This window comes from Epinephelus fuscoguttatus, linkage group LG15 (assembly GCF_011397635.1).
Source record: "Epinephelus fuscoguttatus linkage group LG15, E.fuscoguttatus.final_Chr_v1".
Taxonomy (NCBI): domain Eukaryota; kingdom Metazoa; phylum Chordata; class Actinopteri; order Perciformes; family Serranidae; genus Epinephelus; species Epinephelus fuscoguttatus.
Window position 1 is genome coordinate 42,641,395 of NC_064766.1, and position 24,775 is coordinate 42,666,169.

The following is a 24,775-nucleotide window of genomic DNA, read 5'->3' on the forward strand; positions in this document are numbered from 1 at the left end:
GGGGAAAGCTCTGAGACAGTGGAAATAGAAAATGGTACCCCATGGTAATCCCTCGCTATCGGATCATTATCTGATTACTATATACTAGATGTTTATCAGATAGTGCTGTCGCAAAATTTAAGGAAAAGATTACTTCGTCATTAAATTCAATACCAAGTCCCTCAGTAACAGAGGTTTCCCGTACTGACTTTGATCATTTTGTCGATAGCTCTGTAGGCTCGCTGCGAACAGCACTTGACTCTGTAGCTCCTCTTGAAAAGAAGAAGTTGAAAAGAAGTTCGCTCCTTGGTATAACTCTCAAACCCGTAAGTTAAAACAAATATCGCAAAAATTTGAAAGGAATTGGCGATTAACCAAACTGGAAGAATCTCGTTTAATCTGGACAGACAGTCTCAAAACTTATAAGAGGGGCCTCCGCAATGCCAGAGCAAACTATTACTCAGCATTAATAGAAGACAATAAGAACAACCCCAGGTTTCTTTTCAGCACTGTAGCCAGGCTGACTGAGAGTCAAAGCTCTATTGAGCCTTGTATTCCTTTAGCCCTTAGCAGTAATGATTTTATGAGCTTTTTTAATGACAAAATTCTAACTATTAGAGGCAAAATTCATGACCTCCTGTCCTCAGATAGTACCTATCTAACCTCAAACACAGCTGTAAAACCTAATATATATTTAGATTGCTTCTCCCCAATTTCTCTTCAAGAATTGACCGTATTGATTTCTTCATCTAAATCATCAACGTGTCTCTTAGACCCCATCCCAACTAGGCTACTTAAGGAGGTCTTTCCTTTAGTTAACACTCATATATTAGATATGATCAATATATGCTTATTAACAGGCTATGTACCACAGTCTTTTAAGATAGCTGTAATTAAACCTCTACTAAAAAAGCCCACCCTGGATCCAGAGGTGTTAGCCAACTATAGACCAATATCTAATCTTCCCTTTATGTCAAAGATCCTTGAGAAAGTAGTCGCAGACCAGCTGTGTGATTTTCTCCATGATAATAATCTATTTGAGGAATTTCAGTCAGGATTTAGAGTGCATCATAGCACTGAGACAGCACTAGTTAAAATTACAAATGACCTTCTGATTGCTTCAGACAAAGGACTCGTCTCTGTACTTGTTTTATTAGATCTTAGTGCGGCATTTGACACAATTGACCATCAAATTCTACTGCAGAGACTGGATCACTTAATTGGCCTAAAAGGTTCTGCACTGAGCTGGTTTAAATCTTATTTATCTGATCGTTTTCAGTTTGTTGACGTTCATAATGAATCGTCCTTACGTACCAAAGTTTGTTTTGGAGTTCCATGAGTTCTGTGCTCGGACCAATCCTGTTTACTCTATATATGCTTCCTTTAGGTAACATCATTAGAAATCACTCTATAAATTTCCATTGTTATGCGGATGATACTCAGTTGTATTTATCGATGAAGCCAGAAGAAAGTAATCAATTAACTAAACTCCATAACTGCCTTAAAGACATAAAAACCTGGATGAGCACCAATTTCCTGATGTTAAATTCAGACAAAACTGAAGTTATTGTTCTTGGCCCCAAACAACTCAGAGACTCTTTATCTGATGACATAGTCACCCTATCCTGACCCGAAAAGATGCAGAAAAATTGGTCCATGCTTTTGTTACCTCAAGGCTGGATTACTGTAACTCTCTATTATCAGGTAGCTCTAGTAAGTCCTTAAAAACTCTCCAGCTAATTCAGAATGCAGCAGCACGTGTACTAACAGGAACTAAGAAACGAGATCATATTTCTCCTGTTTTAGCTTCTCTGCACTGGCTCCCTGTAAAATCCAGAATTGAATTTAAAATCCTACTGTTAACTTATAAAGCTCTAAATGGTCAAGCTCCGTCATATCTTAGAGAGCTCATAGTGCCATATTATCCCACCAGAACACTGCGCTCTGAGAACACAGGGTTACTCGTGGTCCCTAAAGTCTCCAAAAGTAGATCAGGAGCCAGAGCCTTCAGCTATCAGGCTCCTCTCCTGTGGAATCATCTTCCTGTTACGGTCCGGGAGGCAGACACCGTCTCCACATTTAAGACTAGACTTAAGACTTTCCTCTTTGATAAAGCTTATAGTTAGGGCTGGCTCAGGCTTGCCCTGTACCAGCCCCTAGTTAGGCTGACTTAGGCCTAGTCTGCCGGAGGACCCCCCTATAATACACCGGGCACCCTCTCTCCTTCTCTCTCTCTCTCTCTCTCTCTCGTATTCTATTACTGCATCTTGCTAACTCGGCCATTCTGCATGTCACTAACTCGGCTTCTTCTCCGGAGCCTTTGTGCTCCACTGTCTCTCAGATTAACTCATATCACAGCGGTGCCTGGACAGCGTGACGTGTGTGGTTGTGCTGCTGCCGTGGTCCTGCCAGATGCCTCCTGCTGCTGCCATCATTAGTCATTAGTCATACTTCTTCTGTTATTATACACATATGATTATTGTCACACATGTATACTGCCAGGTATTAATACATACTTTCAACATATTGTACCGCAGTAGCCAGAACTATAACTATAATATTATTACTTTCAATAATGTTGTTGTAAGCTACTGTCATTACCTGCATCTCTCTCTCTCTCTCTCTCTCTCTCTCTCTCTCTCTCTGTCTCATTGTGTCATACAGATTACTGTTAATTTATCATGTTGATCTGTTCTGTACGACATCTATTGCATGTCTGTCCGTCCTGGAAGAGGGATCCCTCCTCAGTTGCTCTTCCTGAGGTTTCTACCGTTTTTTCCCCGTTAAAGGGTTTTTTGGGGAGTTTTTCCTGATCAGCTGTGAGGGTCCTAAAGACAGAGGGATGTCGTATGCTGTAAAGCCCTGTGAGGCAAATTGTGATTTGTGATATTGGGCTTTATAAATAAAATTGAATTGAATTGAAATTGAAAAATCGAATCAGCTTCCGAATCAGTGCTTAACAAATTAGATGTGATTCAGGCCAGGGCACTGAGACTCTGCTCTGAGGCTTTTAGAACCTCACCGATCTCTGCTTTGCTTGTGGAAAAGAAATAGAATAAACTTATAAGAAGTTCCATCACCTTCAGTTTATGTTTATGTTTATGTATTGTGCATCATATAAGGCTTATATGATTTACTCTTGAAAGTGGCCACTTTTGTATTTTTTTCATACAAGAAAATAATAAGAATTACTTAAGAATCATGTGAAATCTATGTATGCGGTATATAAGGAAAGTACATGTCAAAGTATGTTTTACATACATGTTACATAATTTTTGCAGTTTTTCCTATGTCTGTTTTAAAGACATATGCTTTACATATATGAACAAATACCATTATGTTTTCTGTATGTAAAGTCAATATATTTTGCAGGGGAATTATGCTTTATTTATATGCTTTATATAAGCTCATTATATGTCATTTAATAAAAACCAGTATAAAAACATATATGAATATGTACCATTACATATAGTTTTTTTTTGTGATATCTCTTGGTGACCAAGCTGCTCTCCACAGAGTGAGAGAGGTTCCCACAAACTCTGTGCTGAGTTACTACAAGAGAATTGCTGTAAATGGAGGCGTTGTTCATGGTCATACCTACAGCAAAACAAAACAAAGAAAGGTTTTGAAGGATGGAAGTATTTTTACAGTCTCACACTTTATTGACATGGGTGATCAGTGTTTATATGCCATAGGAAAATATGGCAGTTGCACAGTGCAAAAGTTAGCCAGAGGTTCTCTCATCAGAACTCAACTGAGCTGTATGTCAACTGTCCACTTTCCCACAGGCACTCACAAAGCCATAAATGCTACTCAGATAGTTAGACCATGTATGTACATGCAGTGTCCACAGTCCAGCTCGATTGTGTGTCGGCTATTGAACACGTATTACTGTAAATGACTGAATGTTAACTAAATGATTGTCACTTATTGATTTTGGGTTTCTGAGCTGAAAAGGAAACATTTATGTCTCAACACTTACCAATGTAAAAAATGAAATGGCACATGTCAGAGTGAACAAAATGTCCATTGATTCTTATGTGAAACATTTTTGTAATGCATGTTATCAATATTTATGTATTTCGATGTACAATCCAAAGAATAGTGGTAAAGTGGTACAACAATTATTAAAGCACCGCCATAATAAACTTGGGTCATGTGAAAAGGGAACAAGTATTGCCATTTTTTCTTTCTTAAGTAAATGTGCAACTTATGTAATCTGCTGATCTCGTGCAAAATTAAAACTATTTCTACAAGAATGGGATGAATAGTCTTTTTCAATCTCTGCGTTACATTGAATACATTCGACAGGGATTTTGAATATTTGCTGTGTTGATTTAATCATTTCTCCTAACTTATTGGATATAATTGCTCCTAAAATGTTAAACAATATTACCCATGTAATAATTTTAGGAAAATTAATTCATTTAGAGAGAAGAATACGATGCCTGGTTTTGCAAAAATGCTAAACGTATCAACATTTTAACAGTCCATTATCATTACATGTTCAAAACCTGCTTTCAGTCAACTCATCTGCTTTTCCCTTCAATTTTATTATCAGATTATGTTGTTTCATGTTTGTGGCACCACAAGTAAATCCTGTAAGTGTTTTCTATAATACTTACAAGAGTTTAGTTTCACTGATTATTGTCCAACTCATATAAGTATGATATTACATTTTTCTACTAAGGATATTGTATGTGGAATGACTGTCATATAATGTTCTTATAAGTACCCAAATCATACAAGTTTCATTTTGTACAAATTTGATAAGGATCTTATATCTGGTTTCACTGTCATATGCATTACATAAAAGTTTCAGACAAAAGAGATACAAACTTTATAAGATTTATCTAAATCTTTCCCATATGAGTTTGCTTGTGGAAATGCGGGAAAGGCCCTTGTCTCCAAGGAGAATTAAACTAAGTTTGCAGTACTGGGTCAAATTAAGCTGCTCAGGTCAAGCATGTCCAGCTAAGTGCATACTACTAGGGTCATGGGAATCTGGAGGAGGGGCTAAACGGCAGCCATTTTTTGATACTGTTAATCAGTGGGCTGGCAAGCTAGGATTGGAACAGTCAATAATTTCTATTCATAAGAGCTGGATTCCAGTGCCTTACTGGTTAATGCAGGAGCGAATGTAAGCCTGACCTTTTTAGAAGAGACAGACAAGAGTGGGGCCTCTGCATGTGCTCAGATGTGTCTCATGCATGAACTGGAAACACATTTAGTAATCTTCACAGATGGGTCCAGGGATCCAGCGAGTGGAAGGGCAGGATTTGGGGTATACATGGCACAGTTAGATCTTTGGTCTGGCCTACGTGTTACAAATGGCAGTTCTGTCCATGTGACAGAACTGTTGGCTATTCTCTGGGCCCTGTGGTGGGTTGAGGATGTGAAGCCAGAAAGGGTGCTCATATGTTGTGATTCCTCAGCTGCACTTACAGCTTTAAGAGAAGGTAAATCAAAAGCACAGCCTGATCTTATCTCTGAGATTGTGTGTGTATTGTATAGACTTGAGAATGCCAATTGTGAAGTTAAGTTCTGCTGGGTCCCAGGTCATGCTGGAGTTAAGGGGAATGAAATAGTGGACTCTATAATAAGTAAGTAAATAAATCTTTATTTATATAGCACCTTTCACAGCTCGGAGGTCACAAAGTGCTTCACAATAAAAAAATATAAAATATAAAGACATAAAACTATGCAATACAAACAAAAATACAGAGCAACATAAACAGCAATCTATTTACAACATACTACATACTTGTTTACAGATGTCCAAAAGCCTGCCTGAAAAGGTGTGTCTTTAATTGCACTGTAAAAATCTGGACAGAGGGTGAGGATCTCAGATCCAGGGTCAGAGAGTTCCAGAACTTTGGGGCCATGGTTGGGAAGGCTCGGTCACCACGGGTATTTAGTCTCGACCGAGGCACGACCAGGAGCATCTGGTCAGAAGACCTAAGTGACCGGCTGGGGATGTAGGGTTTGAGGAGCTCACAGACGTAAACAGGGGCTGTATTGTGGAGGGCTCCCTAAGTTAGGACCAGGATTTTGAAGTGGGATCTGAAATGAACAGGAAGCCAGTGCAGGGATGCTAGGATGGGGCTGATATGGCAGGACTTGTGTGATCGAGTGAGTGATCTGGCAGCCGCATTTTAGACAAGTTGTAGACGGTCCAGGGATGATTTACTGATGCAGGTGAACAGTGAATTGCAATAATCAAGCCAGGATGAAATAAATGCATGGATAGCCATTTCTACTTCTGAGTGTGAGATGATGGACCTGAGTTTTGCAAGGTTTCTGAGGTGGAAGAAGTATGAGCGGGACAGGGAATTGACATGTTTGTCAAACAGCATGTTTTGGTCAAAAACGACTCCAAGGTTCCTGAGGTTAGATCTGATATTTTGTGATAGTGACCCCATGTGGTCGATCACCTTCGAGACCGTTGGGTCATCAGCAGTGATCAGAACCTCGGTCTTGTCTGCGTTTAGTTGGAGGAAGTTGTTGGTCATCCAGTTCTTGATAGCAGACAGACATTCATGGAGTGAGCTGATTCCTTTAAAGTTACCCGGTTTAAATGACAGGTATAGTTGGATATCATCTGCATAACAGTGATAGGAACAGCTTTGAAATTACTGATGATGCGGCCAGGGGGAAGCATATACAGGGAGAACAGTATAGGGGCCAGAACAGAACCCTGAGGCAGGCCACATGACAGGACAGCAGGGTCAGACACAAAAGGAGTAACAACTGCTGAGAAGCTTCTCTCACTGAGGTAGGAGGCGAACCACTTTAAAGCACTCCCAGAGACACCCACTTACTGAGCCTGTCGAGCATGATATGGTGGTCTACAGTATCAAATGCTGCACTTAGGTCTAATAGCACCAGTACAGAGCATTTGCCTGCATCGGCAGTCATCATGATATCATTAGACACTCTGAGGAGGGCTGTTTCTGTGGAGTGCTGCTGCCGGAAGCCAGACTGGAATTTATCTAACAGGCCTTGGGTGGTCAAGAAGGAGATAAGTTGGTTTGCTACTACCTTCTCAAGGATTTTAGATATAAACGGCAGTTTGGAGATGGGTCTGTAGTTTTTGGGTGTGGAGGGGTCTAAGCTTGGCTTTTTGAGAAGTGGCTGCACAGTAGCCTGTTTGAAAAATGATGGAACGCAGCCTGATCAGGGAGGTGTTAATGATGGAGACCAAGCTGGGGCCCACAGAGCTACAAACCTCTTTCAGCAAGGACGTTGCTAAGATGTCTAGTGGACTGGAGGAGGATTTCATGGTGCTCACTAGCTCAGTCATATCCTGCAGAGTGATAGAGGAGAAACTGCTGAGAGAAACCTGCCTGGGTGGACAGCTCGGAGGGGGTGATACTAGCCCTAGCAGCTACAACCTTATTCACAAAAAAGACAGAAAATTATTACAATCCTGATTGGAGGAAACAGGGACTGAGGGGAGTGGAGGACTGATAATTTTATTAATAGTCTGGAATAAGACTCTGGGGTTTCGCCTGCTTGATGTGATCAGGTTAGCAAAACAAGCAGCCCTTGCATTTTTAATCAGCGCATGCTGTTAACAGATCTTTGAGATCGAGACGGTGGACCTTAAGTTTGGTGGTTTTCCAAAGCCATTCTATTTTTCAACATTTGTGTTTGTGGCTGTGGATCTGGTTATTTACCCAAGGAGAGGAGTTAACAGGTCTGATGGTACGGGTAACTATGGGGACTATTTCATATAAAATTGTAGAGCAGTAGGAGTTGAAAACATGAACGAGAGACTCTACGTCCGCATGAGGTGATGGAGCATGGGCTGTACTGCAGTCAAATGCGGCAGAAAATTTTTCTGCTGAGAGACTGTTAAGGATGCGTGAACTTTTTGCTTGCTTCCCTGGAGTGACGTTGGCATTGAATGATAGTCTCTGTGGACTATGGCTAGCCCCCCACCACGGCCCGAGGCCGGCGGGGCACAGGAGAAAGAGCAGTTTGGAGGACAAAGTTCAATTATTGAAACAGATTCCTGCTCTTGCTGCCAGGTCTCTGTTATCAGCAGGCAGTCCAACTTTTTGGCAACAAAGAAATCATTTAAAATGAATGATTTATTGGCTATTGATCAGGCTTTCAATAATCCAAAACTGATGTGCATGTCAGGTGAAGCAGTACAATTAATAGGTACTATGTTCTGAGAGCATCTGGAAATATTGTGTGGCTTCATAGGGTACGGTCTATCAGTAATTCAATCAATCAATTTTATTTATAAAGCCCAATATCACAAATCACAATTTGCCTCACAGGGCTTTACAGCATACGACATCCCTCTGTCCTTATGACCCTCACAGCTGATCAGGAAAAACTCCCCAAAAAACCCTTTAACGGGGAAAAAAAACGGTAGAAACCTCAGGAAGAGCAACTGAGGAGGGATCCCTCTTCCAGGACGGACAGACGTGCAATAGATGTCGTACAGAACAGATCAGCATGATAAATTAACAGTAATCTGTATGACACAATGAGACAGAGAGAGAGAGAGAGAGAGAGAGAGAGACAGAGATGCAGGTAATGACAGTAGCTTACAACAACATTAATGAAAGTAATAATATTATAGTTATAGTTCTGGCTACTGCGGTACAATATAAATTAAAACAGGTGTGTTTGTGGAGGGGAGACATAATCCGTGGATACAGTATGAGACGGGCCGGGTTCTGTAGGACGGATTGGATACGACCCAGAGACAGTAATACTGCACTTGGCGCTGTCTGTAGATGTTGGTGACAGTTGTAGTTGCAGTTGGCGCCTGCAGGGGGAGTGGATACGGGACGCAGTACTCAGAACTCACAGAGGGCCTGTAGCTAAGACTACCTTAGATAATGAAAACATAGATCTGTCTGTACTCATAGGAGGAGAGGAGCTGAAAGGGAAAATCAAGGAGGCATGGCAGGGCATGTGGGAGAAGGAGACTAAGTGGAGACACCTTTATTCCATTCACCTCAAGTTAGGACTCAGGCTTCTTACTTTGTAGGAACAAGGAAAGACTTTGTCACAATACGCAGGTTAAGGTTGGGTCACTGTGGGCTCAGTCAGTATCTGTATAGTGTGGGGAAGCATCCCTCTGGGCTGTGTGAATGTGGAACACCTGAAACTGTGAGACATGTTTTTCTAGAGTGTGTCAGATACAGAGATCAAAGGGACTCGTTTATAAATCTTTGACAGTCTTAGGAGTGACTTCTGTTTCCTTTTAGAGTGAAAACCACCAGCGGAAGCAGTTTTACAGTTCTACACGACACAGAGCTGTTACAATAGAAAACAGAGCGCTGCTGGTTTGAGAAGACAATGAGGCTCCTAACCGCTGGAGGGCAGTGATACGCCAAGACGCGTCTACGCTGCCAGAATCCCACAGACCCCCATGTCCGCATCTACCAAAGTAGAAGGCTGTCTGACGGGATCTCAATATTCACAGCAGAATTGACAGCATTACTGTGGGCATTGTGGTGGGTGGAGGAAGGGGAGTTTGAACAGGTGGTTTTATGTACAGACTCACTTTCGGCCTTGATGACACTGGGGGGAGTGGAGGGGCAGAGCTAGACTGGATGTAGTTGGGGAAATCTTGATGGTGGTGTCTCGACTAGAGAGGAGGGGGTGTAGTGTGGGGTTCATGTGGGTGCCAGCACATGTAGGTGTAGAGGGAAATGAGATGGCAGACAGGGCGGCCAAGGAAAGTTTGGGTAGGAATGAGGTGGATGTTAGGGTGGCGTTAGGGAAAATGGAGTGCCGTAGCATTATTTATGAAAGACTCCATCGGCAATGGCAGCAGGAGTGGGAGGGAGACAGTAGGGGGAGAAAACTGTTCGGCATCCAACCATCAGTGCAGTGAGCATGCCACGAGTAGATGACATCAAGCTGACAAGGCTTAGACTGGGGCACTGTGCTCTTGTGAGTGGGTTGATATTGGTGGGGAAACACACAGATGGCAAGTGTGAACACTGTGGAGTCTCAGAATCAGTGCTCCATGTCATGATGCACTGCCCAGCATATGCTGAACAGAGAAGGACTCTATTTCTAAAGCTAGAAAAGGTGGGAATCAAAAGATTTTCACTTGCAACTGTGTTGGGTACTGGACTGGGTGAAACGGAGGGCGCTAGGGAAGCAGTTCACTTCCTTTTAACAACAAACCTGTATGGTAAAATATAGGGAATAGTGCCTGAAGCTGCAATGACGAATAGTCTCCAGTGTGAGGCAGCAATGCACTAAACCGTGCCTAGTCTGCCGGAAATTTAACAGAAGAAGAAGAAGAAGAAGAAGAAGAAGAAGAAGCAGGAATTCAACAGAAGAAGAAGAACAGCAGTGTTAGTGGTATGTTTGTAGCATCCATCAGGTGAGTCCAGGTGTTTCTGTCTTTAATCTCACCTGTTACCGCGCTGTGAAAACGTGATGTAACGTTAGTGATGAAGCATCAAACAGCTCATTAGCTTCTGCTAACACTGTTAGCTTCCCTTCACAGCTCGGTGTAAGAGCTCCGGTTAGCATCACGTTAGCATCACGTTAGCATTACCTTAGCCGTATGCTCGTTTCGTGACGTGTTTGTGACGTTAACTGAATATTTTCAGAGAGATGACTTTTGTCTTTATATTCAGAACAGTTGTGAATCTGTGAAGAAACGTTTCTGGTATTTGTATCGTCTCTGTGTGAACATGGAGACACACTGTTGCCAGATCTCGCGAGACAAATAAGCAACCAGGCCTGTGAAAATAAGCCCAAAACAAGCGACGTTTTCTACGGAGGCCCCCGAGGTTCCGGTGAGAGAAAATTAAATAAACTGTGTGCACGGTTTTACAATCCGTGGGGACGGATTTTAAACTGTGGGCACAGATTGTCAATTTACATCCACAAAAGAGAGTTAAACTACCTTTTAACATTATTTAAGATGAGAAAACAGATGGGATATCAAATATAGACTGATGTAGTACCAAGTACATTATATACACAGTAAACCTCTGATAATTAACATTTGCACATACAAATAAATATCATCCTGAATTCACAAAATCTTCATTTATTATTGCTTTTTATGCACTCATCTAACTTTTTTCTTTTAGTTACAGGACTGGTATTTTCCTAACCAGAAAAAAAACAACGCATTACCCTGCTCTGCCTCTGATTGGCTAGTACTCGTTGCCATCAGGGTCAGAGCCAATTGGAAGCAGGATGCGGGTGGGAAAAACTCTGCTGTCTCCTGTGTGCATGGGGAAAGGGGAGGGACAGAGGGAACAGGCAAGACAAACTATCCTACGTTTAAATAACATATCGAAAATATCTGCTTGACAACTTATGGAGCTGGGAACATGCCCAAATAAGCAACTACGCTTTAGAAACAAGCCCAAAAAAAAAACGTGACCTGCGACTACCAATATTTGTAAGTGACTTTACAGAAAAACAAGCCCAAAGTTGCTTATAATGAGTGGACTTGGCAACTCTGGAGACAGATGGTTCAGTCATGGGTGCCAGCTTTGGTCAGAGGGCTAGAGTGAGATTTTAGCTCGTGACGTAACACCTGCTTGTGCGTGCGTGGTCACGTTCATATGTGGACACGGCGGCACTTTTTTTTTTTTTACCTTAAAAGAGTAAATGTGCACATGTGGCAAACAGAAGACATGAGTGTACGTTTACATATTCATATCTACAGGCCTCAGCCACACACACTTCATAGACGCTCAATATTTGTTTTATGGTGCAGCTCAAGGTCCATTTCATCAATCTGTGGTCCAGTGACCTGTCCTGTTGTGATGTGTCCTGTTGTGATGTGTCCTGTTGTGATGTGTCCTGTTGTCATGTGTCCTGTTGTGATGTGTCCTGTTGTCATGTGTCCTGTTGTGACCTGTCCTGTTGTGATGTGTCCTGTTGTGACCTGTCCTGTTGTGACGTGTCCTGTTGTGATGTGTCCTGTTGTGACCTGTCCTGTTGTGACGTGTCCTGTTGTGACGTGTCCTGTTGTGACGTGTCCTGTTGTGATGTGTCCTGTTGTGACCTGTCCTGTTGTGACGTGTCCTGTTGTGATGTGTCCTGTTGTGATGTGTCCTGTTGTGACCTGTCCTGTTGTGATGTGTCCTGTTGTGACCTGTCCTGTTGTGACGTGTCCTGTTGTCATGTGTCCTGTTGTGATGTGTCCTGTTGTGATGTGTCCTGTTGTGACGTGTCCTGTTGTGATGTGTCCTGTTGTGACCTGTCCTGTTGTGACGTGTCCTGTTGTGATGTGTCCTGTTGTGACCTGTCCTGTTGTGATGTGTCCTGTTGTGACCTGTCCTGTTGTGATGTGTCCTGTTGTCATGTGTCCTGTTGTGACCTGTCCTGTTGTGACCTGTCCTGTTGTGATGTGTCCTGTTGTCATGTGTCCTGTTGTCATGTGTCCTGTTGTGATCTGTCCTGTTGTGACCTGTCCTGTTGTGATGTGTCCTGTTGTCATGTGTCCTGTTGTGATCTGTCCTGTTGTGATGTGTCCTGTTGTGACGTGTCCTGTTGTGACGTGTCCTGTTGTGACCTGTCCTGTTGTGATGTGTCCTGTTGTGATGTGTCCTGTTGTGATGTGTCCTGTTGTGACCTGTCCTGTTGTGACGTGTCCTGTTGTGACGTGTCCTGTTGTCATGTGTCCTGTTGTCATGTGTCCTGTTGTCATGTGTCCTGTTGTGACCTGTCCTGTTGTGACCTGTCCTGTTGTGACCTGTCCTGTTGTCATGTGTCCTGTTGTCATGTGTCCTGTTGTGATCTGTCCTGTTGTGATGTGTACTGTTGTCATGTGTCCTGTTGTGATGTGTCCTGTTGTCATGTGTCCTGTTGTGACCTGTCCTGTTGTGATGTGTCCTGTTGTGATGTGTCCTGTTGTGACCTGTCCTGTTGTGACCTGTCCTGTTGTGATGTGTCCTGTTGTGATGTGTCCTGTTGTCATGTGTCCTGTTGTGACCTGTCCTGTTGTGATGTGTCCTGTTGTCATGTGTCCTGTTGTCATGTGTCCTGTTGTGATCTGTCCTGTTGTGACCTGTCCTGTTGTGATGTGTCCTGTTGTCATGTGTCCTGTTGTGATCTGTCCTGTTGTGATGTGTGCTGTTGTGACGTGTCCTGTTGTGACGTGTCCTGTTGTGACCTGTCCTGTTGTGATGTGTCCTGTTGTGATGTGTCCTGTTGTGACCTGTCCTGTTGTGACGTGTCCTGTTGTCATGTGTCCTGTTGTCATGTGTCCTGTTGTCATGTGTCCTGTTGTGACCTGTCCTGTTGTGACCTGTCCTGTTGTGACCTGTCCTGTTGTCATGTGTCCTGTTGTTATGTGTCCTGTTGTGATCTGTCCTGTTGTGACCTGTCCTGTTGTGACCTGTCCTGTTGTGATCTGTCCTGTTGTGATCTGTCCTGTTGTGATGTGTCCTGTTGTGATGTGTCCTGTTGTGACCTGTCCTGTTGTGATGTGTCCTGTTGTCATGTGTCCTGTTGTGACCTGTCCTGTTGTGATGTGTCCTGTTGTCATGTGTCCTGTTGTGACCTGTCCTGTTGTGATGTGTCCTGTTGTGATGTGTCCTGTTGTCATGTGTCCTGTTGTGACCTGTCCTGTTGTGATGTGTCCTGTTGTGACCTGTCCTGTTGTGACCTGTCCTGTTGTGATGTGTCCTGTTGTCATGTGTCCTGTTGTGACCTGTCCTGTTGTGATGTGTCCTGTTGTGATGTGTACTGTTGTCATGTGTCCTGTTGTGATGTGTCCTGTTGTCATGTGTCCTGTTGTGATGTGTCCTGTTGTCATGTGTCCTGTTGTGACCTGTCCTGTTGTGATGTGTCCTGTTGTGATGTGTCCTGTTGTGACCTGTCCTGTTGTGACGTGTCCTGTTGTGATCTGTCCTGTTGTGACCTGTCCTGTTGTGACGTGTCCTGTTGTGATGTGTCCTGTTGTGACGTGTCCTGTTGTGATGTGTCCTGTTGTGACCTGTCCTGTTGTGACGTGTCCTGTTGTGATGTGTCCTGTTGTGACGTGTCCTGTTGTGACCTGTCCTGTTGTGATGTGTCCTGTTGTGACGTGTCCTGTTGTGATGTGTCCTGTTGTCATGTGTCCTGTTGTGACCTGTCCTGTTGTGACCTGTCCTGTTGTGATGTGTCCTGTTGTGATCTGTCCTGTTGTGATGTGTCCTGTTGTGACCTGTCCTGTTGTGACCTGTCCTGTTGTGTGAGAATATGCTTTCACCATAGGCACTGTGTACTCCGGGGCCATCTACTACCACCAGGATGTGTGTGAGAAGTGAATGAGCACATTGATTTTCTAGCTTTGGTACTCTCTTCCAGGGCAGGTCGGGTATTACTGAGATTTATTTTAATTTTGGTAACAGCGTAGTGTGTGTGTGTATGGCATTTCACCAATCATAGTGGGCCGCCAGGGCCATTTTTTTGTGAGTCCGCACTGCGGCCGAATCACGCTGCGGCCGAATTACGCACACGACGGATCCAGTAGACATCCAGTTTGCGGTCCGGGCACTACCGAAGACATCAAATTACCAGTGAGCCAACTTACCTTTCTTCAAGTCCAGTCAAGCGTCTCTCAGTTCACTTGAAAAGTCACGTTCTCCCCAGCCTGAGACTAGAGCTGCCCAATCAAAGCGCAAATATGGATTGCGTACCAATCAGAGAGTAGCTTTCCACAGAAACATTTGGCTGCACTCCATTTTGCTCAACTGGTCTGCCGGTTAGGCGGAGTCTGCTCCTCTCTCTCCTCTCCTCTTCTCTCCTCTTCTCTCCTCTCCTCTCCTCTCCTCTCCTCTCTCTCGTCTCCTCTCCTCTCCTCTCCTCTTCTCTCCTCTCCTCTCCTCTCCTCTTCTCTCCTCTCCTCTTCTCTCCTCTTCTCTCCTCTCCTCTTCTCTCCTCTCTCTCCTCTTCTCTCCTCTCCTCTCTCTGAAGTCTGGCTACAAACTTCAACTCCGCCCACCCGGCGCACCGGTTGTTGGAAATTAATTTAAAATACTCAGCTGCCAGCCTTTTTTCCAGCGTTCGTCACTGGTGTGAGAATTGGTTTGGCAGAGTGAGACCGTGAGATGGAAGGTGAATGCGTGTGTTTAACGCCAGATGTGTGAGAGTTGGCAACCCTGGATTCAGTCAGGGACTGTTCATTAGTTTTAAGCCTGGGAGGAGCGTAGGTTTTTAATTTGGGCTGAGGGGCGGGGCTTAAAGGTTTAAATGTTCACAGATGGTCTCCTGCAGACCTTGGTTGTAACGCTTGGTTATTTCAGTTGTTGTTGCCTTTCCATAATCGTGAACCAATCAGACTGTCTTCCTCTGACCTCGTCACCATGGTGTTTTGGCTCCCTGGGTATTTCCTGTCTGTCAGACCGCCCTCCTGTAGAACAGAGTAACCGAATCATATTTCTGTTTTCAGAGAGTGTGCTCTGCTGCCTGTGATGTTATGGTGATGTCATCATCGGTGAAGCAGCGGTACCGTGACATCAGTCCTGTGACTCTGCAGGTGGTGGGCGGGGCCATGAGCTCCAGTCTGTACTGTGGGGAGGTGGAGGGTCTGTCTGGGGGGCTGGTGGAGTCTTTCCTGGTGGAATTTTATCGCTGTAAACTCTGTCAGTTCACCTGCGGCCTCAAAGCCACCATCAGCAGCCACCTGCTGCTCAGGCACCGGCCCCCCACCCTCACATACCTGGGGGGTGCTGATGGAGGGGGCGGGGCTGAGGACCGAGAGGAGGCGGGGCTCCAGCGGGGGGTGTCACCCTATCAGCTGGATCTGAACGGAGAATCGAAGCAGAGTGACGAGGACGAGGAGTTTCTGCTCTACAACATGCTGGACAACATGAGCCCACCCACCTGTGAGATCAGCAGCGAGGGGGGGCTGCAGGTCGCACACACCTGTGAGGTGACACACCTGACACTCAAACATACACAAGACATTTCTTAGTACAAGCCATGCCCAGGTCAGACATGTAGACACACACACACACACAGGAAGGAAATATTCTCATGTTTACATGAGGTGTTGTTACACCGTGGCGGTCAGCTCATCGTGGTCACACTGGCGGCGTGCTGACGTCCATCACCTCTGGGTGTCACACTGTTTCATATAAACGTGAGCTGTCCCTTTAAGGTCTCTGGAACTGATGACAGAACGTTTCCTGTCTGCAGGTCAGCACTCTGTTCGAGGAGGAATCTTCCATCTTTCCTCTGAAGGGAGGGTCAGGGGATCTGTCCTGTCCCATCGCCCCCCCTGCCACCCAGGAGGAGATGGCGCAGTCCGCTCATCTCATGACTCTGGGACTGTGTCGCAAATCAGCTGCCAAAGCTCCTCCTCCTCCTCCTGCCCCTCCCACCTCCTCCCGCCCCATCCACGCTCCGCTTGATGACTCCGCCCACCTGTCGCAGCCTAGCAATGTGAAGCAGAGCGAGACAGACGGCCAGCAGACGAAGACTTCCTCCTGTGGCAAACGGAAGCTGTCGTGTCTCCTGTGTCCTCTGACGCTGCCGTCCAGGCGGCTCCTGGACGTTCATATCCGGTCTCACCGGATGGCCAGTGGGTTCAGCTGCATCCTCTGCAGCTGGACAGTTGACAGCTGGGAGGAGCTGGAGCCTCACTGGAGGAGCCACTGCAGCAGGAGGAGGAGGGAGGAGCAGAGACAGAAGAAGAAGAAGGTGGCGTTGAGGCCGTTCAGTTGTCCCATCTGTCTGAGGACGTTCAGGAGTGCTGCCTCAGGAAACGCTCACCGACAAACACATGATGGCTCCAGTCAGCGTCACCATGGCAACCATTCAGGTGTGAACACTCAGTACATTTACTCAGGTAACGTAGGTTAGTCTGAGTTGCAGGTCGTCCACACTCAGATCCAGGTTCTGAACATCTGGAACCATCAGTCAGCTGATCGATTGATCTGAACCTGGTTCTGATCACTGTCGACCTTGTTTGTCATTTATTTCTGCGTTTTACAGTTTGTACCTGAAAGTAACTGACCTCACTGATCTAAAGTCCAGTTCAGACCAAAGATTCATGACGAGATGAAACTGTTTCAGAACGTCACAGAGAAAAGTGTCAGCGGTGTGAACTGGCCGGCCTGAGCTCGACTCAAGCCGGCTGATGGTGTCACCTGACACTCAGCTGGTCAAATGGCCGGCGGCTGGTTTTAAAGCACGTCACCTGTTTCAACAGCCAATCAGCTTGTAGTGAAGTCAGCTGGTCAGGTCAAAATGACCACAGACGGTGTGTTGGCTTGCTGCAGCAGGTGCTCTGTCCCCACAGAGCCCTCTGTTTCTGTCCTCACGGTGTGCCGGTGTCAGACGGTGGGTCGCTGCTGCTGCTGGCTGTATGTGCTTATGCCCCGCCCACACACACATTCTCACTGGCGTATTGATTATGAATACAGTCCATCTGATGCTGGTTTTGTTTCATCACTGTAGCCAGCATCTCACTATCACTATCCTCATTCAGATTTTAAGAAGCTACAAATTACAGTGGTGGAAAAAAGTTTTCGGACACCCCATGCATTTGTGAAATATTGCATTAAGAATCACTCTTAGGTCTTCAAGTGCAATTTCTTTTAGTACAGTCACAGCCAAAATACTAAATAAATCCTAAAAAAGCCATTAAAAACTTAAAATTGATTGGTTCCATAAAAATACATAAGACATTTTGAGTATTGGGTCATTTTGGTACCAGTGATGAAGGTCGTTCTTTTTATTAAAAGACACAATTTTTGTTGCCAAGCTTCGTGTCTACATAAAGCCAGCACATTTGAAAGTTCTTCAGACACAAAAATGGCTAAAACAAGGAACCTAACGCAGGAAACACGCCTGAAGATAAAGATTCTCAGCCAGGAAGGGTACAGCTGCCGCCAGATAGCCAGGAAGTGCAGATGCAGTCCTTCAGCAGTTGGATACACTCTGCAGAAATACAGACGAACCAACAGCTTGGAAGACAAACCAAGATCTGGGCGTCCAAGGGTTTCTTCAGCAAGAAATGACCGCATCCTGATCCGCATGTGCAGGCAAAACCGCCGAATGACATCACAGGAGCTTCAGCAGCAGTGGTCAAACCAAACTGGTGTCCAGTGTTCCACCCGCACTGTACGTGGCCGACTTTTAGATCACGGCTTAAGGTCCTACAAGGCTATCAAGAAGCCCCTGATCAATGAGAGACAGAGGTTAGCCCGGCCGTTGGGCCCAGGCACACAAGAACTGGACAGCCAGGAATTGGAAGAAGATTTTGTGGTCAGATGAGTCCAGTTTCCAGCTTTATCTTCCTCCTACTAATGTGAGGGTACGCAGAAGGCCAGGCGAAGCATTATCTCCAGCATGTACAGTACCTACAGTCAAGCATGGTGGAGGCAGTATCATGGTTTGGGGATGCATGAGCGCTGCTGGTGTTGGTCATCTCACTGTCTGTGATGGCACATTGAACTCTACCAAGTATTGGACCATTCTCCAAACCCACATGCTCCCTTCTGCGCTGCACTGTTCCGTCGAGGTAAAAACTGGATGTTTCAACAAGATAATGCCCCTTGCCACACATCCAAGGCCAGCAGAACTTGGCTGCAGGAGCACAGTATCCAGGTCTTAGAGTGGCCAGCTCAATCCCCGGACATGAGCCCCATTGAAAATCTGTGGTGGATTATCAAAAGGTCTGTTTCAAAGCATAAACCAAAGAATTTAGAAGAATTAAAAGCAGTAATTCAAGAAGAATGGGACAAGATTACCCCTCAACAGTCTGAAAGGCTCGTGGGGAACATGCCAGCCAGGATTAGAGCTCTACTACGTGCCAATGGCAGGACTACTAAATATTAATTTGATGATGTGATGGTTTATTTATTTTGTGTTCAGTTTTGAACACATTCTCTGTTATTTGTTGACTCTGATACCGACAATGTTGAGAACTGACATATTGAAACTGTCAAGAATTTAGTTTTGTTAGTTTTTCTTGTAAACAATAAACAAAAAAATATAATTTATATTTGTTTGTATCTGTCTACACAAATATTTCATGATAATATTTGAGATTGTGTAAAATTTTAAGGGTGTCCGAAAACTTTTTTCCACCACTGTATATTCAGCCACAAAATAAGTCTGAAAAGCTGCAAATCAGAACGAAGCACAGAGAGTTGTTGACTAGAGATGATACGCCGTCCCATCATGAGGTCACTTCCTGTTTGACAGTAGCTTCCTGTTTGAACTCTCTGATGCAGGACTGTGACAGAGTTTTGTTGTTGTACTTTTCCTTCAGTGAATGGTCTGAGTACTAATCAATAATGTGATTTGATTCCTTCAGACCTGTGGAGGGGCCGGCTGGTTGGACGAGCAGGACAGAAGGCAGCGGAGCATGCAGACAGGTAGATGACTCAAAGTGTCCTCTCCTCACACTCAGAAGCTTTTATTATGAAAAGGTGTCTATAAATAAATGTCCTTAAGTGTGTTTGATGACGATCCTGCAGGGTGAGAGTCCTGTAGGGTCAGAGGCCTGTAGGGTGAGAGTCCGGTAGGGTCAGAGGCCTGTAGGGTGAGAGTCCTGTAGGGTGAGAGTCCTGTAGGGTCAGAGGCCTGTAGGGTGAGAGTCCTGTAGGGTGAGAGTCCTGTAGGGTCAGAGGCCTGTAGGGTCAGAGGCCTGTAGGGTGAGAGGCCTGTAGGGTCAGAGGCCTGTAGGGTGAGAGTCCTGTAGGGTCAGAGGCCTGTAGGGTGAGAGTCCGGTAGGGTGAGAGTCCTGTAGGGTCAGAGGCCTGTAGGGTCAGAGGCCTGTAGGGTGAGAGGCCTGTAGGGTCAGAGTCCTGTAGGGTGAGAGGCCTGTAGGGTCAGAGGCCTGTAGGGTCAGAGTCCTGTAGGGTGAGAGGCCTGTAGGGTCAGAGGCCTGTAGGGTCAGAGTCCTGTAGGGTGAGAGGCCTGTAGGGTCAGAGGCCTGTAGGGTCAGAGGCCTGTAGGGTCAGAGTCCTGTAGGGTCAGAGGCCTGTAGGGTGAGAGTCCTGTAGGGTCAGAGGCCTGTAGGGTGAGAGGCCTGTAGGGTCAGAGTCCTGTAGGGTCAGAGGCCTGTAGGGTGAGAGTCCTGTAGGGTGAGAGGCCTGTAGGGTGAGAGGCCTGTAGGGTCAGAGTCCTGTAGGGTCAGAGGCCTGCAGGGTGAGAGTCCTGTAGGGTGAGAGGCCTGTAGGGTCAGAGGCCTGTAGGGTGAGAGGCCTGTAGGGTCAGAGGCCTGTAGGGTCAGAGGCCTGTAGGGTCAGAGGCCTGTAGGGTGAGAGGCCTGTAGGGTCAGAGGCCTGTAGGGTCAGAGTCCTGTAGGGTCAGAGGCCTGTAGGGTGAGAGTCCTGTAGGGTCAGAGGCCTGCAGGGTGAGAGTCCTGTAGGGTGAGAGTCCTGTAGGGTCAGAGGCCTGCAGGGTGAGAGTCCTGTAGGGTGAGAGGCCTGTAGGGTGAGAGTCCTGTAGGGTCAGAGTCCTGTAGGGTCAGAGTCCTGTAGGGTCAGAGGCCTGTAGGGTGAGAGGCCTGTAGGGTGAGAGGCCTGTAGGGTCAGAAGCCTGTAGGGTGAGAGTCCTGCAGGGTGAGAGGCCTGTAGGGTGAGAGGCCTGTAGGATGAGAGTCCTGTAGGGTCAGAGTCCTGTAGGGTGAGAGGCCTGCAGGGTCAGAGGCCTGTAGGGTGAGAGGCCTGCAGGGTGAGAGGCCTGCAGGGTCAGAGGCCTGTAGGGTGAGAGGCCTGCAGGGTGAGAGGCCTGTAGGGTGAGAGGCCTGTAGGGTGAGAGGCCTGTAGGGTCAGAGGCCTGTAGGGTCAGAAGCCTGTAGGGTGAGAGGCCTGTAGGGTGAGAGGCCTGTAGGGTCAGAAGCCTGTAGGGTGAGAGTCCTGTAGGGTGAGAGGCCTGTAGGGTCAGAGGCCTGTAGGGTCAGAAGCCTGTAGGGTCAGAGGCCTGTAGGGTCAGAGGCCTGTAGGGTGAGAGTCCTGTAGGGTGAGAGTCCTGTAGGGTCAGAGGCCTGTAGGGTGAGAGTCCTGTAGGGTGAGAGGCCTGTAGGGTGAGAGGCCTGTAGGGTCAGAGTCCTGTAGGGTCAGAGTCCTGTAGGGTCAGAGGCCTGTAGGGTCAGAGGCCTGTAGGGTGAGAGTCCTGTAGGGTGAGAGTCCTGTAGGGTCAGAGGCCTGTAGGGTGAGAGGCCTGTAGGGTCAGAGTCCTGTAGGGTGAGAGTCCTGTAGGGTGAGAGTCCTGTAGGGTGAGAGTCCTGTAGGGTGAGAGGCCTGTAGGGTGAGAGGCCCCCCAGGCTCCAGTCCCTCACATTAAGCTGGTTCTCAGTTCTTGAATTGGACGTCTCTTTCACTGGATGGTGAAAACATTCAATCACTGTCAGGTTCGGAAACATTTTAGCATGCTCCACGTTGGTGACCAGTGTGACCACATGGTCGAAGGTTACACTTGTGTCATTGACTTTCAAAATAAAAAAGAACTGTTAAAATATTACACAGATACTGCACATTTTTACTGTGTTTTTTTTACTCTGTGTGTGTGTGTGTGTGTGTGTGTGTGTGTGTGTGTGTGAGGGCAGTCAGAGCAGCAGAGGTCAGACGGACTCTCTGCAGAACGTCACACAGAACAAAAAGAGGAAGAGAACGAGAAGAAGCACAGAAGAAGAGAAGGACGCCACAGACACAGACTTCTGTTGCTCTCTGTGCCACAGGTAACTACATCACCCACAATCCATCACTGCACTGCTGATCACATGATCACAGGCTTCACACACTGACCAATCACAGGAGAGGACAGGTGGACAGAGCAGCTGAAGGTCACTCAGGCTGCGTCCTGTTAGTGCAGGTATCTAAACACACAGCCACAGCTCAACCAGGTGTGTTTCAGGTGTGTTACCTGTTACAGGGCTGTGGTTGGTCACTTCTTTCTGTCCACAGGAAGTTCTCCACCAAACTGACGCTGAGACGCCACCTGGGAATCCACAGAGGAGACAAACCGTACACCTGTCCTCACTGCTCCTACTGCAGCCGCCTGAAGGCCTCGCTGCTGCAACACTTGAGGACACACACAGGTAACACACACAAACTTGAGGACACACACACACACACAGCAATTTTTTTCACTCTTTTTGTCAGTTACACACAGGTCTGAAAGACACACACATGCACAAACAGGACTGGGCGGCAGTAGCTCAGTCCATAGGGACTTGGGTTGGGAACCGGAGATCGAGTCCCCATCTGGACCAAAATATGGAGTGTGGACTGGTGGCTGGAGAGGTGCCAGTTCACCTCCTGGGCACTGCCGAGGTGCCCTTGAGCAAGGCACCGAACCCCCTAACCGCTCGGGGCGCCTGTCCAAGGGCAGCCCCCTCACTCTGACATCTCTCCACTTTGTGCATGTATAGGTCCTGTTTGTGCATGTGTGTGTCTTTCAGACCTGTGTGTAACTGACAAGCAAGAGTGAAAACATTGAATTTCCCCTCAGGGGGATTAATAAAGGAAATAAAACTTTTAAAAACAAAAAACAAAAAACACACCTTAGGACACACACCAGTCAGCTGACTATGCACACTGTGTGTTTTCAGGTGAGAAGCCGTACAGGTGTGCTGAGTGTCCGTATGCTTCTATAGATCGCAGCTCTCTGCTCCGACACATCAGGACTCACAGTCAGGAGAAACCCTACAGGTGTCAACTCTGTGACTACAGCAGGTACCTACACACCTGGACACACCTGTATACAGATATAAACTACAGCAGGTACCTACACACCTGTATACAGATATAAACTACAGCAGGTACCTACACACCTGGACACACCTGTATACAGATATAAACTACAGCAGGTACCTACACACCTGTATACAGATATAAACTACAGCAGGTACCTACACACCTGGACACACCTGTATACAGATATAAACTACAGCAGGTACCTACACACCTGGACACACCTGTATACAGATATAAACTACAGCAGGTACCTACACACCTGGACACACCTGTACACAGATTTAAACTACTGTTTTTTGTTTTTTCTTTAATCAGTATCCAGAAGAAGAGTTTGGACCTTCATGCTCGCCGTCATCATACTGGTGAGGCGTTTCCATGCCAACAGTGTGATTACTCGAGTCCAGACCGCCAGCTGTTGCTCAGACACATGCGCAGACACCACGCCCCCTCGCAGCACGCCAGGCTTTGACAGCTGATCGGACGCTCTGATTGGACTGTTAGCCATATGACGACTTTGTCCCATTTGATGATGTCACCAGACCTGCTGCTGATGTCACAGACACTCTGAGTTTTTATTGGTTGTTTTTTTTATTTGCTGGACTTTTTAAATTAAACTAAAAAACGTGGTGAAACAAAAAAACACAAACTGCCTTTTGTTTTTATTTCATTTTCTCCTTTAAATATGTCACTGTGGACCAACGTCCTTCATTTTCCCTGAATTAATCTGCCAAATTGAACCATAAATAGGTCTTTAAAAGTATTAAAAGTTGATAAATCAAATGTTGGAAAATTAAAACGTCTTAATCGCAATTTTATGAAGTATTAAATTTTCTTGGCATTAAAGCTTTGACAAAAACTATCCATGAATGTATAATTTATTTTCCTCCTTGCAACTATTACAAACAATGATGTGTAGGTAGACACACTCGGACTGCCACTCTGGGGATAAAAATATTCACAAATGAAAAAGCACTTCAGGTTGCTGATAAGTAGTGTTTAACTTTTGATTTAACACTAAAAATTAAAACCCTCGGCACTGCAGAGCAAGCAGACAGATGCGCAACTCAGAGCAGCATGTGTCACTGACACCAGACTCAGAGCGCAGTGGACCGGTGGAAAATGTCACCATCAACAGGCGGTGCCTCGCCTCTTTATTTCTCGGCACTCGCTGGACCCTGTTGATGCCTGGCTGGACCCTGTCGTCGGCCCGGATGAGGTGTTCCAGCCCTGTGGCCCCTGCTCTCCTCGTCCTCGCTGGCGTGGGGTGAATCTGCGCAACCTGTGGCCTCTGTGTGTGGCTCCCCGGACAGCTAACGCCGTGGACCCGCCGGCTCCTGCCAGGATTGGGCTGGTAAATGCTAGATCGCTAGCGAACAAAACGTTTATCCTGAAGGATTTCCTGACTTCCCGAGGATTGGATTTTCTCTGTGTGACTGAGACGTGGCTGACTGTTGGTGAGTCCAGTGCTTTCACAGAACTTTTACCCGATGATTGCTGCTATTTTAACTCCCCGCGGACGTCGGGTCGAGGAGGAGGAATAACGACTATTTATAAGAGTCACTATAAATGTAAGCAGCTAGGTAAGATGACGTGTGCCGTCTGAGTGCCGTATATAGTTTCGTCCTGGAAGCGACCTGGGGCGGACCCGGAGACAGTTTCCTAAAGGTATGGATATACACTATATAGAAATAGCTTATCTTCACACCGATGGTCTCATTTGCTGTTGTAGGTCACGCACAGACATCAGCAGAAACCAGAGACTTTTGCACATCCAGTTAAAAGTTCCTTATAGCGGCTTTAATAAACCTGCCTTTGGTTTAATTTATTCTTTCAAGCTTTATTCCTTCTCATTTTATCTGAGTGCTGTTGTATGTTTGTGCTCCATAGATTTAATTGCAAACTACAACTATTTAGTAAGTTAAAGGTGCGTTGCTGCTAACGACAGCTTGAAGTGGCGATGAGGTCTTGAGGTTTTTTTGGAAGGTCTTAAAAAAGTCTTAAAAAGGTATTGAAATTAACCTCAGGATTCCTGCATATACCTTGTCCCTTAATAAACCCTCAATAATCCCTTAATAATCCTTTACATTATCCTTTAATCTTCTTTAACAAGCCCTGCATTATCCCTTAATTTTCCCAATTAGGGC

The 24,775-nt window shown here is 46.0% G+C and overlaps 2 protein-coding genes across 18 annotated transcripts; one reads left to right on the plus strand and one right to left on the minus strand.

Moving 5' to 3' along the window:
* The first annotated feature begins 10,250 nt into the window (after positions 1–10,250).
* On the plus strand, positions 10,251–23,487 carry si:dkey-154p10.3 (zinc finger and SCAN domain-containing protein 2). 3 transcript variants are annotated; one of them, XM_049599311.1, is made up of 8 exons: positions 10,251–10,345; positions 15,368–15,850; positions 16,117–16,741; positions 19,244–19,304; positions 21,482–21,613; positions 21,840–21,973; positions 22,487–22,610; positions 22,947–23,487. In XM_049599311.1, exons 2-8 carry the CDS (start codon positions 15,395–15,397, stop codon positions 23,098–23,100), a joined length of 1,686 nt encoding a protein of 561 aa, XP_049455268.1. In that variant the 5' UTR covers positions 10,251–10,345; positions 15,368–15,394; the 3' UTR covers positions 23,101–23,487. The 3 variants fall into 3 exon arrangements, 2 of the variants coding, with proteins under 2 accessions (XP_049455268.1, XP_049455269.1); XM_049599312.1 differs by having other exon boundaries at positions 10,273–10,345; positions 15,455–15,850; XR_007451170.1 differs by lacking the exon at positions 10,251–10,345 and having other exon boundaries at positions 14,815–15,850; positions 21,770–21,973; positions 22,947–22,959.
* On the minus strand, positions 10,339–14,218 carry LOC125902737 (uncharacterized PPE family protein PPE21-like). 15 transcript variants are annotated; one of them, XM_049599322.1, is made up of 6 exons: positions 14,081–14,218; positions 13,871–13,930; positions 13,586–13,765; positions 13,076–13,255; positions 12,506–12,850; positions 10,339–12,235 (listed from the first exon to the last, which is right to left on the minus strand). In XM_049599322.1, the coding sequence occupies exons 1-6, from the start codon at positions 14,210–14,212 to the stop codon at positions 11,672–11,674; spliced, it is 1,461 nt and encodes a 486-aa protein (XP_049455279.1). In that variant the 5' UTR covers positions 14,213–14,218; the 3' UTR covers positions 10,339–11,671. The 15 variants fall into 15 exon arrangements, with proteins under 15 accessions (XP_049455279.1, XP_049455277.1, XP_049455285.1 ...); XM_049599320.1 differs by having other exon boundaries at positions 13,076–13,150; positions 13,226–13,255; positions 13,586–13,930; XM_049599328.1 differs by having other exon boundaries at positions 10,339–11,920; positions 12,191–12,235; positions 13,586–13,930.
* Positions 23,488–24,775: the final 1,288 nt, after the last annotated feature.

Excerpts from the sequence above, each read along its gene's own strand:
- LOC125902737 (XM_049599314.1), bottom strand. The coding sequence starts at position 14,212 with ATGGCCCCGGAGTACACAGTGCCTATGGTGAAAGCATATTCTCACACA. Across the intron at positions 13,256-13,585 it reads GACAGGTCACAACAGGACAG|GTCACAACAGGACAGGTCAC; the intron begins GTCACAACAGGA and ends ACAACAGGACAG. Across the intron at positions 12,851-13,075 it reads GACACGTCACAACAGGACAC|GTCACAACAGGACACATCAC; the intron begins GTCACAACAGCA and ends ACAACAGGACAG.
- si:dkey-154p10.3 (XM_049599311.1), top strand. The coding sequence starts at position 15,395 with ATGGTGATGTCATCATCGGTGAAGCAGCGGTACCGTGACATCAGTCCT. Across the intron at positions 16,742-19,243 it reads TCACCATGGCAACCATTCAG|ACCTGTGGAGGGGCCGGCTG; the intron begins GTGTGAACACTC and ends TGATTCCTTCAG. Across the intron at positions 21,614-21,839 it reads TGTTGCTCTCTGTGCCACAG|GAAGTTCTCCACCAAACTGA; the intron begins GTAACTACATCA and ends TTCTGTCCACAG.